The sequence below is a fragment of the Dasypus novemcinctus genome, chromosome 2 (genome assembly GCF_030445035.2).
Source record: "Dasypus novemcinctus isolate mDasNov1 chromosome 2, mDasNov1.1.hap2, whole genome shotgun sequence".
NCBI lineage: Eukaryota > Metazoa > Chordata > Mammalia > Cingulata > Dasypodidae > Dasypus > Dasypus novemcinctus.
In genome coordinates, this window is record NC_080674.1 from 158,844,713 (window position 1) to 158,856,855 (window position 12,143).

Consider the following 12,143-nt stretch of genomic DNA (forward strand, 5'->3'; position numbering starts at 1 on the left):
CAAGAGCTGCAGCTGCGGAAAAGCAGCCACTGGACAGAAGCTGTGGCTGTAGGGAAACAGCCACCTCCAGGCTGAACGAATATACCAGCCTCTCTCTCTGCTCGCCCTCCATCCCTGCTGGTGCCAACAGGAAAACCAGAACGCAAGAGGGCCTGAGGCTGCAGGTCGTGAGGTCTCCGGGCACAGCTCAGGGCAAGGAAAGATGGAAGGTGGATATGGGCAGTGGACAACAAACAGCACGGTGCCCCAGAGCAATGGGTTGGGATGGGGAAACAATCGTGGAAGGGCCTTGGAAGTGATTAAAACATAGAAGTGTATAGGGTATTTATGAAAGCCACTCTCTAAGGCAGTCTTGGCCCTGACACTTCACCTGCCCCCAGAGCAATAGGAGAATGTTATGGGGACAATACGTTCTCCTCGGATTCTCTATTTGAGTTCTCTGTCTTAATTTACCTCACTCAGGACCCTGCGAGCCATCCTAGTTACAGGGGGCACAGATCCTGGTTGACCATAGCAGACACTGGGTCCCTGGAGGACATGGACATGGAAAAGGACATGTCTTCAAGAGCTATGAGAAGTGGGCTTTCATGTGCTAGAGGAAGCTGGCTCTCGATGCATGCGTCCTAGGGACAAAGTCCAGCAGTAGTTAGAGGCTCCGTTCAGTTCCACGTAGGGAGCCCTGTACAGCCCCCTCCGGTGTAAGACAGTAACCTCCCCAGCACAGGACGCCTGGAGAGGCCAGTGGAGAGGACCGGCCCTCAGGTTAGACAGCCTGGGTTCACGTTCTGGTTCTGCCATTTAGCTGTGACCTTGAGCAAGTTCACTGATTCTTCTGTGCCTTGTTTTCTTACTCAAAAACAAGGGTAATACTAGTACCTACTATTGGAGTTATGAGTTGTGTGAGTTAACTGAGTTCTTCCATTCAAGGGACTTAGGGTAGTGCCCAGCTTTTAATAAGCATTCACCAAATGTTCTCAAGTGCTTTCCTTTCATGATTATTTCTGTCTTTACTATCTTTATCATTTTCTTCAAGGATGCTATGACTGGAGATGCCCTCACTGTGTGGGATTAGAATGCAATTCATCTCTAGACTCTGTGGTTCAGACTGCATTCAAACATACTAGCTAAGTGGGGCAACTTGAACCTTTCGAGCCTCAGTTTCCTCCTATGGAAAACAGGAATAATATTGTCACTTAACTCACAGAGGCAATGACAGTTAAAGGAGAAAATTTGTATATGTGCAGTGTCCCACACATAGTACATGCTCAATAAATATTAGCCCTGTTAGAATGGATGGCCTCAAAGACCTTTCTTACTCTAACATTCTGTGATTTTCTGATACTAATTTTCAGATTTCATGGGAACTGAGATGTTTATTCTTCCTATATCTTGTTTTTGTTTCCTCCTTTCCTTTCCCTCTTGTCTTTCTACTTCTTTCCTGTCCCTCTCCCTCTTCCCTAGGCTAAAGTGGATAATGAGATCCTTAATTACAAAGACCTGGCAGCTCTCCCCAAGGTTAAGTCCATCTACGAGGTACAACGCCCCGACCTCATTTCCTACGAGTCTCACTCCAGATACACGTCCGACGAGATGCTGGAGAGATGTGGCTATGGAGAGGTATCAAGTCTTGCCCCTCTCTGAGGGGAGGTCCCACTGGGATCTATGGCCCAGTCTACCACAAATAATTTAGGCTCCTCAATGTTGGTCCCTGGACTCTTGTAAATTGGCATTTATAGCCAGCATTTAAAAATCAAGAAATTTCATTCAAACACCTGGCTTTCTGGCTTTTCTTGAAAGATTGAGAACTGGCAACACTGAACCAGTATTTCCACCATCTGGAGATTGGTAGCGGCACCCCCTATGGACAGGACATGGGCACTCAAGTTCTCTCCAGCCACCCCCTGCCCCACTGACTCCCAACATTGAAGCTGAGAGCCTGTGACCATTTATCACTTGAGTTGTTTTACTTATGGGGGAGAAATCTTTTATACCCAGCCCATCACTCTCATTTACATCCTTTGCCAGGTGTTATGGGCACTGAAGTTTATAATCCCTGGTTAGGCACTTTTTCTGGTGTTTGCTCCTGGCCTTAAGCCCCTATGTGCCAAACTTTTCATAAAGATTCAGCATCAGATGGCTTTTGAAATAAATAAGTAGTTACTAGGCAAGAGAAGGTATCTGTGGAGAAGGCAGGGTGCCCATGACACTGGATGACCTGGCCATCTGTATCCCAGGGGCTCTCTAACCCCATGCCAGGGCCCCTGAGCTGAGACAGTTTGGAACAGAAGGGGCCCTGGTCTGGTAAGTCAGAGGCCCAGTTCTATCACTAATTAGCTTTGTGACCTTGGCCAAAACCCTTTCCTACCTAAAGGGATCGGGGTTCAGTTTGGTTTGGGGAGTAGCCATCCTGCCATGTGTGAGTCCAGTGAAGTCAAAAGAAGCTTTAGAGCCCATTGCTGGGTTCTCTCTTGGTTATAGCCCTAGAAATGGACCAGGAAAGACCATGTGGTTGGTAGAAACTGGACTTTTCTGAAGCCAGAGGTAGCAAACTAGGACTCACAGGGCCAGCCAGTCACTAGATTTGCTTTATTTTCCTCACAAAGTTTCTTTTAAAAATACGTGTTAGAATGGACACAGAGAGCAGACAACTGGGGGGGGGGGGTGGAGAAATAAAAATAAATCTTTAAAATAAAAATAAAATACGTGTTAGTTGCCAACATTGAAACATTGGGAGATTTCACCTAAGAATCTGTGTTTCTTCTCTTGGAAAACAAAGGAGTGGTGCTAACAGCGGGCAGGTGTTCCAGCCTGGCATTGCCCCTTTGGCAGGACATTCGCATGCCAGCTTGCGGCACTGCCAGCTCACCTCCTTGGTGACAGCTCCAGCCTGGCCCTTGTTGGCCCCTGCATTTGGGTCCCCTGCTCCTTGGTACAGAGGCAGGACAGGGTCATGAAAATAGCTCTGAGCTCACAGTGGAGAAAGTGAGGTCCAAGTCAAGTCCAGGCTAGTTCCTCCTGGAGAGGGCCTTGGTTTCCTACTAGCAGTTCTGATATTCTGGAATTCTAAGCAAGGCTGTTTGCTGGAGGGATGCCAAGACCCGGGCAGCGGCAGGGCCTCTCTTTGGTGAACTATATAACGAGCTTCTGTCCCTTCCTTTCGCCCTCCTCGCTCTTCTTTGTGCTCTCTCCATGGATGCCTTCCATCTCTTCACTTCTAAGTCGCTGGGAACATTATCTCCCTACTCCCAGGTAATTAAGTTGATTTGGGGGGCTCTTTTATATAATGATGTCCTTCTATGTTGACCCATGATTTCCTCCCTTCCCAGCCCTGCAAGGGGCCTGAGCCCTTGCCCAAGGTGCTCTCCCCAACCAGGGCAGACTGAGAGACTTTGGAGCATGACCTGGAGGAGGTGGCAGAGCATAAAGGATGGAAATGGTAGAGGAGACCCTCATGTGCCCTTTCTTTCCGGAGATGACCTCCGTGATGCTCCTCTGCTCTCTGGCCGCAGTGCCATCAGGAGCTCCATCAGGGGCCTGTGCGTGATGGATGAAACCCTGAAAATGCTCTGCTGCCCTCCTCGGGCATGTGAGGATCTCTGGACTCACCACGCCTCAACCCCTAGAATCCCCGACTCCATGTCCCTGCCCCACCTGCCTGCCCTGCTCACGGCCCCACTTCTTCCCCCAGGACATCTACGAGAACCTGGACCTCCGGCAGAGACGGGCCTCCAGCCCGGGGTACATCGACTCCCCCACCTACAGCCGGCAGGGCCTGTCCCCCACCTTCTCCCGCTCACCTCACCACTACTACCGCTCTGGTGAGGAAGGGGAACACCCCAAAGGGAGAGGAAGAGCCAGGAAGGGAGCAGTGGTTTGGTGCCCTGGGCCCCCCAAGATCTCTGTCACAGCTGGGCTCCTGAGGCCCCTGGCTGGGTGGGCCCCCATGAGTCCCTGCAGATGCACCCCCCACCCCGAGCAGGGAAGGCTGGTGTACGTGGGGCTGAGAAGCAGCACGAAGGTGGGTGGGGAGCTGCCAGGAGAGGGGGTCCTCATATGTGACCTGCCACATCCAGGGGGTAGAAGCAGGAGGCCAGAAACAGGGGGTGCCCTGGCCTTCACCCCAGGGCCCAGACAGTTCCCCTGAGGTTAAGGGTGAAGCAGATGCTTGAATAGAGGAAAGGAGCAATTAAGGGATGGGCCTGGGTGGGGAGGGGTGGGGAGCTAAGAGGGGAGGAGACGCCTTCCTGCAGCCTGGTGGAGTTGATCCTGACATCAAGGTCAAGCCCGGAAACAGGGTCAGGCCCGTTTCTCAGGCACGGCGCATGAGAGCACACGCTTCTTCCCACCCGGGGGCCTAAGCACGCCGGGCCGCCCCCGGCCCCCTCCCCATCATCTTGCTGCCATCACCTCACTGCTTCCTTGAAACTGCCGCGTTAATGCCTGTTTTCTCTGTGCCTCTGTTCTCTCGGGGACCACTGCCTGCCTGCTCCAGGGCCCGAGAGTGGCCGGAGCTCTCCATACCATAGCCAGTTAGATGTGAGGTCCTCCACTCCGACCTCTTACCAGGCTCCCAAGCACTTTCACATCCCAGGTAGGCGCTGCCAGCTGAACTCCCAGCATGGGTGCATGCTCCACGGGGTCCCAGGCCCAGAGCCTGATGCTTCAGGGCCAAGGAGAAGCCAGTTCCCGGGGACCCTCCCTAACCAGTCACCTGCACCAACCCTGCCCTCCGGCCCCAACACACCCACAGGCTTTCGTCCACCCACTGGATAGAATGGCAAGGGGCTGAGCTGGGACTTTAGAGAATCAGCCCAGGAAAGAGAAGACACTGGAGCCAGGGAGCAGTGCCTCCGATGTCCAAGGGGGTAACACGGGCTGGTCAAGGCCATGGGCGTTTGCATCGGAAGTCTTGGGACTGAACCCCGATTCTGAAGCTTACAAGCTGTATGATCTCAGGCTGGCTTCTTAGCTTCCCTGAGCCTCTGCTGTCCAGTCTGTTCAGCCAGCCTGGGCCCCGAGGTTGCAGCTGTCCTCAAACCAGCCCAGTCCCCGCTTTCATGGTGTTTATGTCCTAATGGGGGGAGAAAAGCAATACATGAGTAAACAAATAAGTAGGTTAATTTCAGGTAATAAGAGGTGCTGTAAACATAACACAGCAGGGTAGCATGAGAGCAACTGGGCTGGGAAGCCATATTAGGTGAGATGATCAGGAGGGGCTTCTCGAGGAGGTGACGTGGAAGCCAAAAGATGAGATGGAGCCAGCCTCATGAAGATCACAGGGAACAGCAGAGGGAACAGCAAGCACAGAGGCCCTGAGACACTAGAACTGGCAGCAGACCAGCGTGGCTGGAGGGAGTGAGCCTGAGGAAGAGGGAGGGAAGATGAGAGGAAGGCAGGGGCTTCATTACCTTGTGGGTGCAATTTTGGACAAGGGCACACCATGAGGTACAGCAGAGCCAGGCCTGGACTCTACTCTCCTAACTGTGAGCTCAAGTTTTCCCTCCCTACCCACATGTCCCCAGGCGCTTGTCCTGCTGTGCCATCCACACCTCTCTCAACTGCCCCAGGAGGGTCCCATCCTGTCTTTGAGGGAGGGGGAAGGAGATGATGCCAAAACTGGGCTATGGCACCCTGGGGCCTTTGCCATGGAATGAGGCCTGCCTGCTGGGCGGACGCAGTGGACACGCCCCCTGCATGGGGTCCTGCTGGGCCTGCACCCCACCCTGTGCCTGCATGCCCACCACCCCAGCCCCAGGGCCCTTCCTCGCACCATTTGAAGCCTCCATCCCTCTCCCCCTCCCTGACTTGGAACCTGTTGGGATGAGGTTGGAAGGTCAACTTTGGAGGAGGAAGTCCACCAGGGGAAGGACGGTGGACCCTTGGAAAAAGCTGCTGGCCATCTCTCTCCTTTGAGATCAACTGACCAGTGGCTGTCTCCTTCTCTCCTTGTCTCTCTCCTCCCCTCTGTCCCTTCCTGGCCTGTCCAGCAGCTGGAGAAAGTAACATCTACCGGAAGCCCCCCATCTACAAGCGGCATGGTATGGCTGGAGGCAGATAGGGCTGGGCCCGGCAAGGGAGGGGCAGGTTCAAGGAACCCGGTGACTGGCACGGTCACCAGGAAGGACACTACACAAGGCTGCAGCTCAGTCACCCAGAGTGACTCTGGGGAGGAAGGCGGTGCCATTTCCAAGAAGCAAAGAAGAGCTTGTGTCCCCTCATCCTTTCCTTCCCCCCCCATCCCCCTCACCTGCTGTCTGGTATCCTAAATTCCAAGGTCAGAGCAATCCTTGCAAAATGCACATACCCCACTACCTTGACACTCCAACTTGGTTTTCCGTTAGCATCCCCTGGGAGTCATCCAGCCTTACTGAATCAGAATTTTATAGCCGTAGCAGTTTTTCCGGGTGATCCCAGTGCCCAGCCACCTTGGGAGTGTCAAGCTGTTCTCAGCCAGTCTCCTGAGAGTGGGTGGAGGCTTGGAGAGGTGCTGCAGACAGAAAGGAGCAGCAGGTCGCTGAGGGTGCCCTCGTTCACGCAGTCAGTATCTCTTAGAGAATGGGCGACGGAACACCTCCACCCGAAGGCTTCTTAAAAAGGCAGATGCCCTGCCCCCTCCCTGGCCCCAGTCTTACTTAGAAATACAGAGGATGCAGCCCAAGAATCTGGACGTAACCAGCCACATCCATGATTCTTACCTGCACTCAGTATGAGAACCATCGTGTCATTCCTCACTGAGGCCTCCTGCCCATGCTTCCAAAGAGCACTAGCTGAGCCCCCGTTGAATAAGCACCTCCCTTCCTTTGAGGATGCAGAGGAGCAGCTGCCTCCCTGCATCGCCCTCATTGGTAAGTGGTTAACCGAGAGGAGAGCACAGAATTAGCAAGGGGACAGGCAGGGCCAGCTCTATACCAGGGATCTGAGCTAAGCAGGTGGAGGGAACGGGGCAAGGCTGGAGAGTGGCTCTCAGTACTTAAGACCCTGCCATTGACACAAGCATCCCTGGCGTGGGGGTGTGGCCTGGGGCTGGAGGGCGAGTCTGAAGGACACACCACGTTCCCCCAAATGGCCACGGAAAGGCTCCAGCCCCGACAGAGGTAGATGACTTCATATCCAGAAAAGATACTCAGGTCCCAAACTTCTCAGGACTGCATGGGATTTCCCAGGTGGGCTCTGAGGCGCAGCACCAAAGGAGACCTGGGAGGAATCTAGGGAGGAGGCAGATTTGTGTATAAGAGGTGGTATAAAAGGGCCAAATGGCAATGGCTGGGAAAGGGAGGGGATGCCCAGGGTCCATGTCAAAGAGGAGAATTTGCAAGCTTTGGAAGCAAATGCTCTGGGGGTGGGTGCACAGCCTGGCGTTGGCTGAGGCCCCACCCCCGCTCCCCGAGGATGTTCTGCTGCTCTAGCTGCCTGGAGCATGGAGCTTGTCCCCATAGCTCCTCTCCTGAGAAATGGGAGTGGGGCCATGCTTATGTCCCCAGGCTCTCTCTCTGCCCTGTCTGCCCAATCTTTGGGCTGCTCTAATGTCACTGTCTTTGTGCCTCTCATGAGTTTGATGGTCACCCCCATGTCATGCACTTCAGGTGGAAGGTGGAAGTTAAATGAGACATGAGCCCACAGAACAATTCAGACACTTTACAATGAGGAAACTGAGGCAGAAAGGGATGAGACTGACCCCGTGTTACAACTGGGTTATGTGGCAGAGCTGGGACCAAAGCCCAGCTTTGCTGACTCCCTGCCCAATGTCCTTCCTTCGGGCCACTCAGTCGTCCCCAAACCAAGTGATGGCATTTCAATGTAAGAAGAAACCTGACCTAATTCAACAATTATGGTTGCCCTGCCTGGCAATTCCTCACTGAGATGTGGTTCGAATCCCCAAGGCAGGCTTCTAGCAGGTTAGGAAGGTAAGGGCAGAGACCTCACCTGGGGTCTCTCCCATCTTACTGCATAGGGCTGCAGCCGAGCACCTGTGGAAAGTGGTGGAAGGAGCCCCAAGCTGGCATCTGGTCCAATTAGGTGCTAACTTGCTGTGGGGTCTTCAGAAGGATCTCTCTCTTCTCTGGGGTTCAGATTCCCACCTGTAAAATGAGGGGCTGGCTCCAGTGCCTTTCCACCTCTGACACTCCACGTCCCAGACCATCCCACCAGAGCCTCCTAACCTTGACATAGCCTCACTCCCCTGGGCTGGGGCATGGCAGAAGCAGAGGAAAAGAGGTGCAGGCCCAGCCAGGATGCTCTGCCTTCCTGAGGCTCTCTCCTTGGGTCCTTTGCAGGTGATTTGTCCACAACAGCCAAAAGCAAAACAAGTGAAGACATCAGCCAGGCATCCAAGTATAGTCCAGCCTACTCACCAGATCCCTACTATGCTACGGAGTCTGAATACTGGACCTACCATGGATCGCCCAAAGGTAGGATGCCCCACAAGGAGCCAGAGCCCCCCAATCTGTGCCAGGAACACAGGGGGTTCAGGACCATCTTCCACTGCTTCACATGATCATTCATGTACTGTTCCACAATCATAGACTGAGATCTCACCATGGGGCCAAGGGGCACACTGGGGAGCAAAACAGACCAATCCATGCCCTTGTAAAGGAGACATAGGTTCCAACAGTGAGGGGGTGGTGACATGTAGGAGGTAGGAGAGCTGGTGGCAGGGGCAAGCACTCCAGCCCAGGGGTGACGAAAGCTTCTCAAATACAGCAGCTGCCATAGGAGGGTGAAGAGGAGCTGAGCCAGCAAAGAGAATATGGAAACAAAAACCTAAGATGGGAAGACAGGTTCCATTAGAGGGGAGGAAAAGCTGTAAACTAGAACTAGAGCTTAGCAAGGGAGAAAGCGGGTGGGGAGTGAGGTGTCAGAGCCAGTGAGGCTCCATAGGTTGAGGTAAGGATTTGCTGGGTCTTTATCCTAAGCAGGAGGAATCCAGTGCAAGTGGTGACAATCAGATCTGTGCTTTTGAGAGAATACTTGGGCTGAAGGGTAGAAAATGGTTTGGAGGATGGCAAAGAGAGGATGAGGGAGATGAAAGGCTCTCAAAGACATCCTGGCACAGGGTCTTAGTGGCTCCCCAGGGCACCACCCCACCTGATCAGACAATATGGGAAGGGATTGCCTTCAAGATCCAGTCTGATTTAGCACATACCTTTACTAATGAAATGTCCATCCAGAGCAAATCTTCATGGAGGCTACAGTGATGACTCCTTCTTTACCCTCATACAGTTCTCCATTTAGAGAAGGAAATAAGACACAAACACAACTATAATCCAAGGTGGGCAGTGATCAGTAGTCATGAGAGATAAATGCTCAGAGTTGCATTGGCAGGAGATACCACTCTCTCCTATGTTAATCACAACTGGGAAAAAAGCAACCAACTCTAAGTGGACTGAGCCAAGACAGAAGTTTTCTGGCTCAACTAAATTAAAGGTTTGGGAGTATTTTGACTTGTGGTGCAGCTGGATCCAAGAGGTGAGCAGATATCATCAGGAGGTGGACTGCTTTCTCCTGGGGTGGCTTCCTTCTCAGGCAGGCTCGGTCCTCATCATGGCAATATCCAGCTTACATCCAACACTTGGCAGAAAGGGAACTTCTCTCTCTAGCCCATTGCAGGAAAAGTCCCAACACTGGGAATTATTGCTCTGTTCAGGCAGTCAGCTTCACCTGCCCTGCACAGATGGAGAATGAGGAGGGATGCTGGACCTGCCGATACCAGGCTGCCCGCTGGGGAGGGACAGTTTGCCAGAGTGCCCATGTGCTGCATCACAGCCTATCTGCTTTAGAGCCCCAAGCTCAACCCTGAGTTCTCCTGCCCGTCTCTGCCCTCTCCCCAGGGCAGGCTGGCTGGGGGATGGGTGCTGGAGCTGATCCTATCTGTCTTTTGTCAGTGCCCCGAGCCAGAAGGTTCTCATCTGGAGGAGAGGAGGAGGATTTTGACCGTAGCATGCACAAGGTGAGCAGGTCACACCACTGAATGAGATACTTAGAGGCTGTATTTTTGAGGATTTTTCATTTATAACTAGGAGAAACCCAATTCAAACTGGCTTAAGAAAGAAAAAAGAAATGCACAGTGTTGCATAACTAAAAAGTCAAAGGATAGGATTAGCTTCAGATACGACTAGATCCAGCTACTCAACGGCAACAGCAAAAATGTCACAGGGAAATCGCCCTCCTCCTGGGCTAGCTTTGCTGTGCGTTGGCTTCGCACTCAGGCAGATTCTCTTCATGTTGCCCCCCTCGTGCATTGCTGGTGGGAATGTAAAATGACTCGGCCTCTGTGGAAAAGGGTTTGGTAGTTCCTCAAAAATTAAGTATGGAATTAACACATGACCCAGCAACTCTGCCTTCAGGTATGTACACAAATTAGAAACTGGTTCTCAAATACTTGTAAACACATGTTCGCAGCAGCACTATTCACAATAACCAAAAGGCAGAAACAGCCCAGTGTCCATCAAAACACTGATGAATGGATAAACAAAAATGCACTATTATTCAGTGATAAGAAGACATAAGGTGGGAAGCGGATTTGGCTCAATGGATAGAGCACCCACCTACCATATAGAAGGTCCAAGGTTCAAACCCAGGCCTTCCTGATCCGAGTGGTGAGCTGGCCCACGAGTGGTGCTGATGCACGCAAGGAGTGCTGTGCCATGCAGGGGTGTCCCCCACGTAGGGGGGCCCCACACACAAGGAGTGTGCCCTACAAGGAGAGCCACCCCACGCAAAAAAAGCACAGCCTGCCCTCGAGTGGTGCCTCACACATGGAGAGCTGAGGCAGCAAGATGATGCAACAAAAAGAGACACAGATTCCCGGTGCCACTGACAAGAACACCAGTGGACAGAGAAGAACACACAGCGAATGGACACAGAGAGCCGACAATGGGAGGGGGAGGAAGAAGGGGAGAAAAATAAATCTTTTTTAAAAAGGGGGCATAAAGTACTGATACATGCAACAATGTGGATGAACTTCAAAAACATTGTATGGAGTGAAAAGTGCCAGGCACAAAAGGTCACCTATTGTACGATTTCATATATGTGAACTATCTAGAATCAGAATAGGTAAATCTATAGAGAGAGAATGTAGATGGGTGGTTGCCAGGGCTGGAGGGGTGTGGGGAAGGAGGAGCAATTGCTCAATGGGTACAGAGTTTCCTTTCAGGGTGTGAAGATATTTGGGGACTAGATAGAAGTGGTGGTTGCATGACATTGTGAATATACCAAATGCCTACAGAATCGTTCATTTTAAAATGGTTAATTTTGTATTATGTGAATTTTATCACAATTTTTTTTAATTAAAAAAAAAATAGATGGGTGCCAGCAACTCCCACAAGGGCTGCAGGAAGGACTCCCATTGTCCAGCAAGAGCCCTCTGCCCCTCCAGAGACCCCTCGCTGTGGCCAAGGCAGTGTGCTCCTGTCACCGTCCAGGCCCACTCCTTGTGCCCACTGCCAGCGCCCCACCCAGACACCAGGACGATATATGGGAGAGAAGTGAAGTCCCAAAGGAAAAACGATGCTGTAGGGAGGGAGGGAGGGATGCGGGGAGGACGAGAATGGCAGGTGATTACCACAGGGGTCAGGCGGTCCAGCCTTCCCCGAGCCTGTTCCAACGCAGCAGCGTTGTGTGCTTCCTGCGAACTTCATCTTGCTGCTTGTCACCACCACCCCCACCCCCCAGCTCCAGAGCGGAATCGGCCGGCTGATCCTGAAGGAGGAGATGAAGGCACGGTCTAGCTCCTACGCAGATCCCTGGACCCCGCCCCGGAGCTCCACCAGCAGCCGGGAGGCCTTGCACACAGCCGGCTATGAGATGTCCCTCAATGGCTGTAAGCGCTGCCCCGGAGGCTGGGGGGGTGGGGGGCCGCTTTCCTCCCCACTCCCTCAAGGAGTCCGAACCCCTCTAGCCGCTCCCACCTGGTCTGAAAAGAGCCTTGACCCCACGGCTGACAGCTGCTGGGGGTTTGCTTTGAACCAGGCACCTTGTGAAGCACAGTCCGTGCATCTCTCCCTCCCTCCTCACAGCAGCCCCGGGCAGGGGTGCCACCATCCTCCCCACGTTTTACAGATGGGACTAAGGCACAGAAGGATTGGGGAACTTGCCCAGGAGCATGCTCTTTATAAGTGATGGAGCTCAGTTTTCAACCCAGGTCA

General features: G+C 52.8%; 1 protein-coding gene across 8 annotated transcripts in view; it reads left to right on the forward strand.

Annotated features, from left to right (window-relative positions):
* The window catches only part of ABLIM3 (actin binding LIM protein family member 3), a 104,913-nt gene that overhangs the window by 79,730 nt on the left and 13,040 nt on the right, over nt 1-12,143 (forward strand). Inside the window, exons 11-18 of one of the 8 annotated variants that reach the window (XM_058280752.2) lie at nt 1,462-1,617; nt 3,220-3,249; nt 3,689-3,818; nt 4,493-4,591; nt 5,991-6,038; nt 8,274-8,408; nt 9,882-9,946; nt 11,671-11,818. In XM_058280752.2, the coding sequence (XP_058136735.1) occupies nt 1,462-1,617; nt 3,220-3,249; nt 3,689-3,818; nt 4,493-4,591; nt 5,991-6,038; nt 8,274-8,408; nt 9,882-9,946; nt 11,671-11,818 (811 nt within the window). Of the gene's footprint in view, nt 1-1,461; nt 1,618-3,219; nt 3,250-3,688; nt 3,819-4,492; nt 4,592-5,987; nt 6,039-8,273; nt 8,409-9,881; nt 9,947-11,670; nt 11,819-12,143 lie in introns of all 8 variants that reach the window. The other 7 variants (XM_058280709.2, XM_058280717.2, XM_058280720.2 and 4 more) reach the window with 7 other exon arrangements.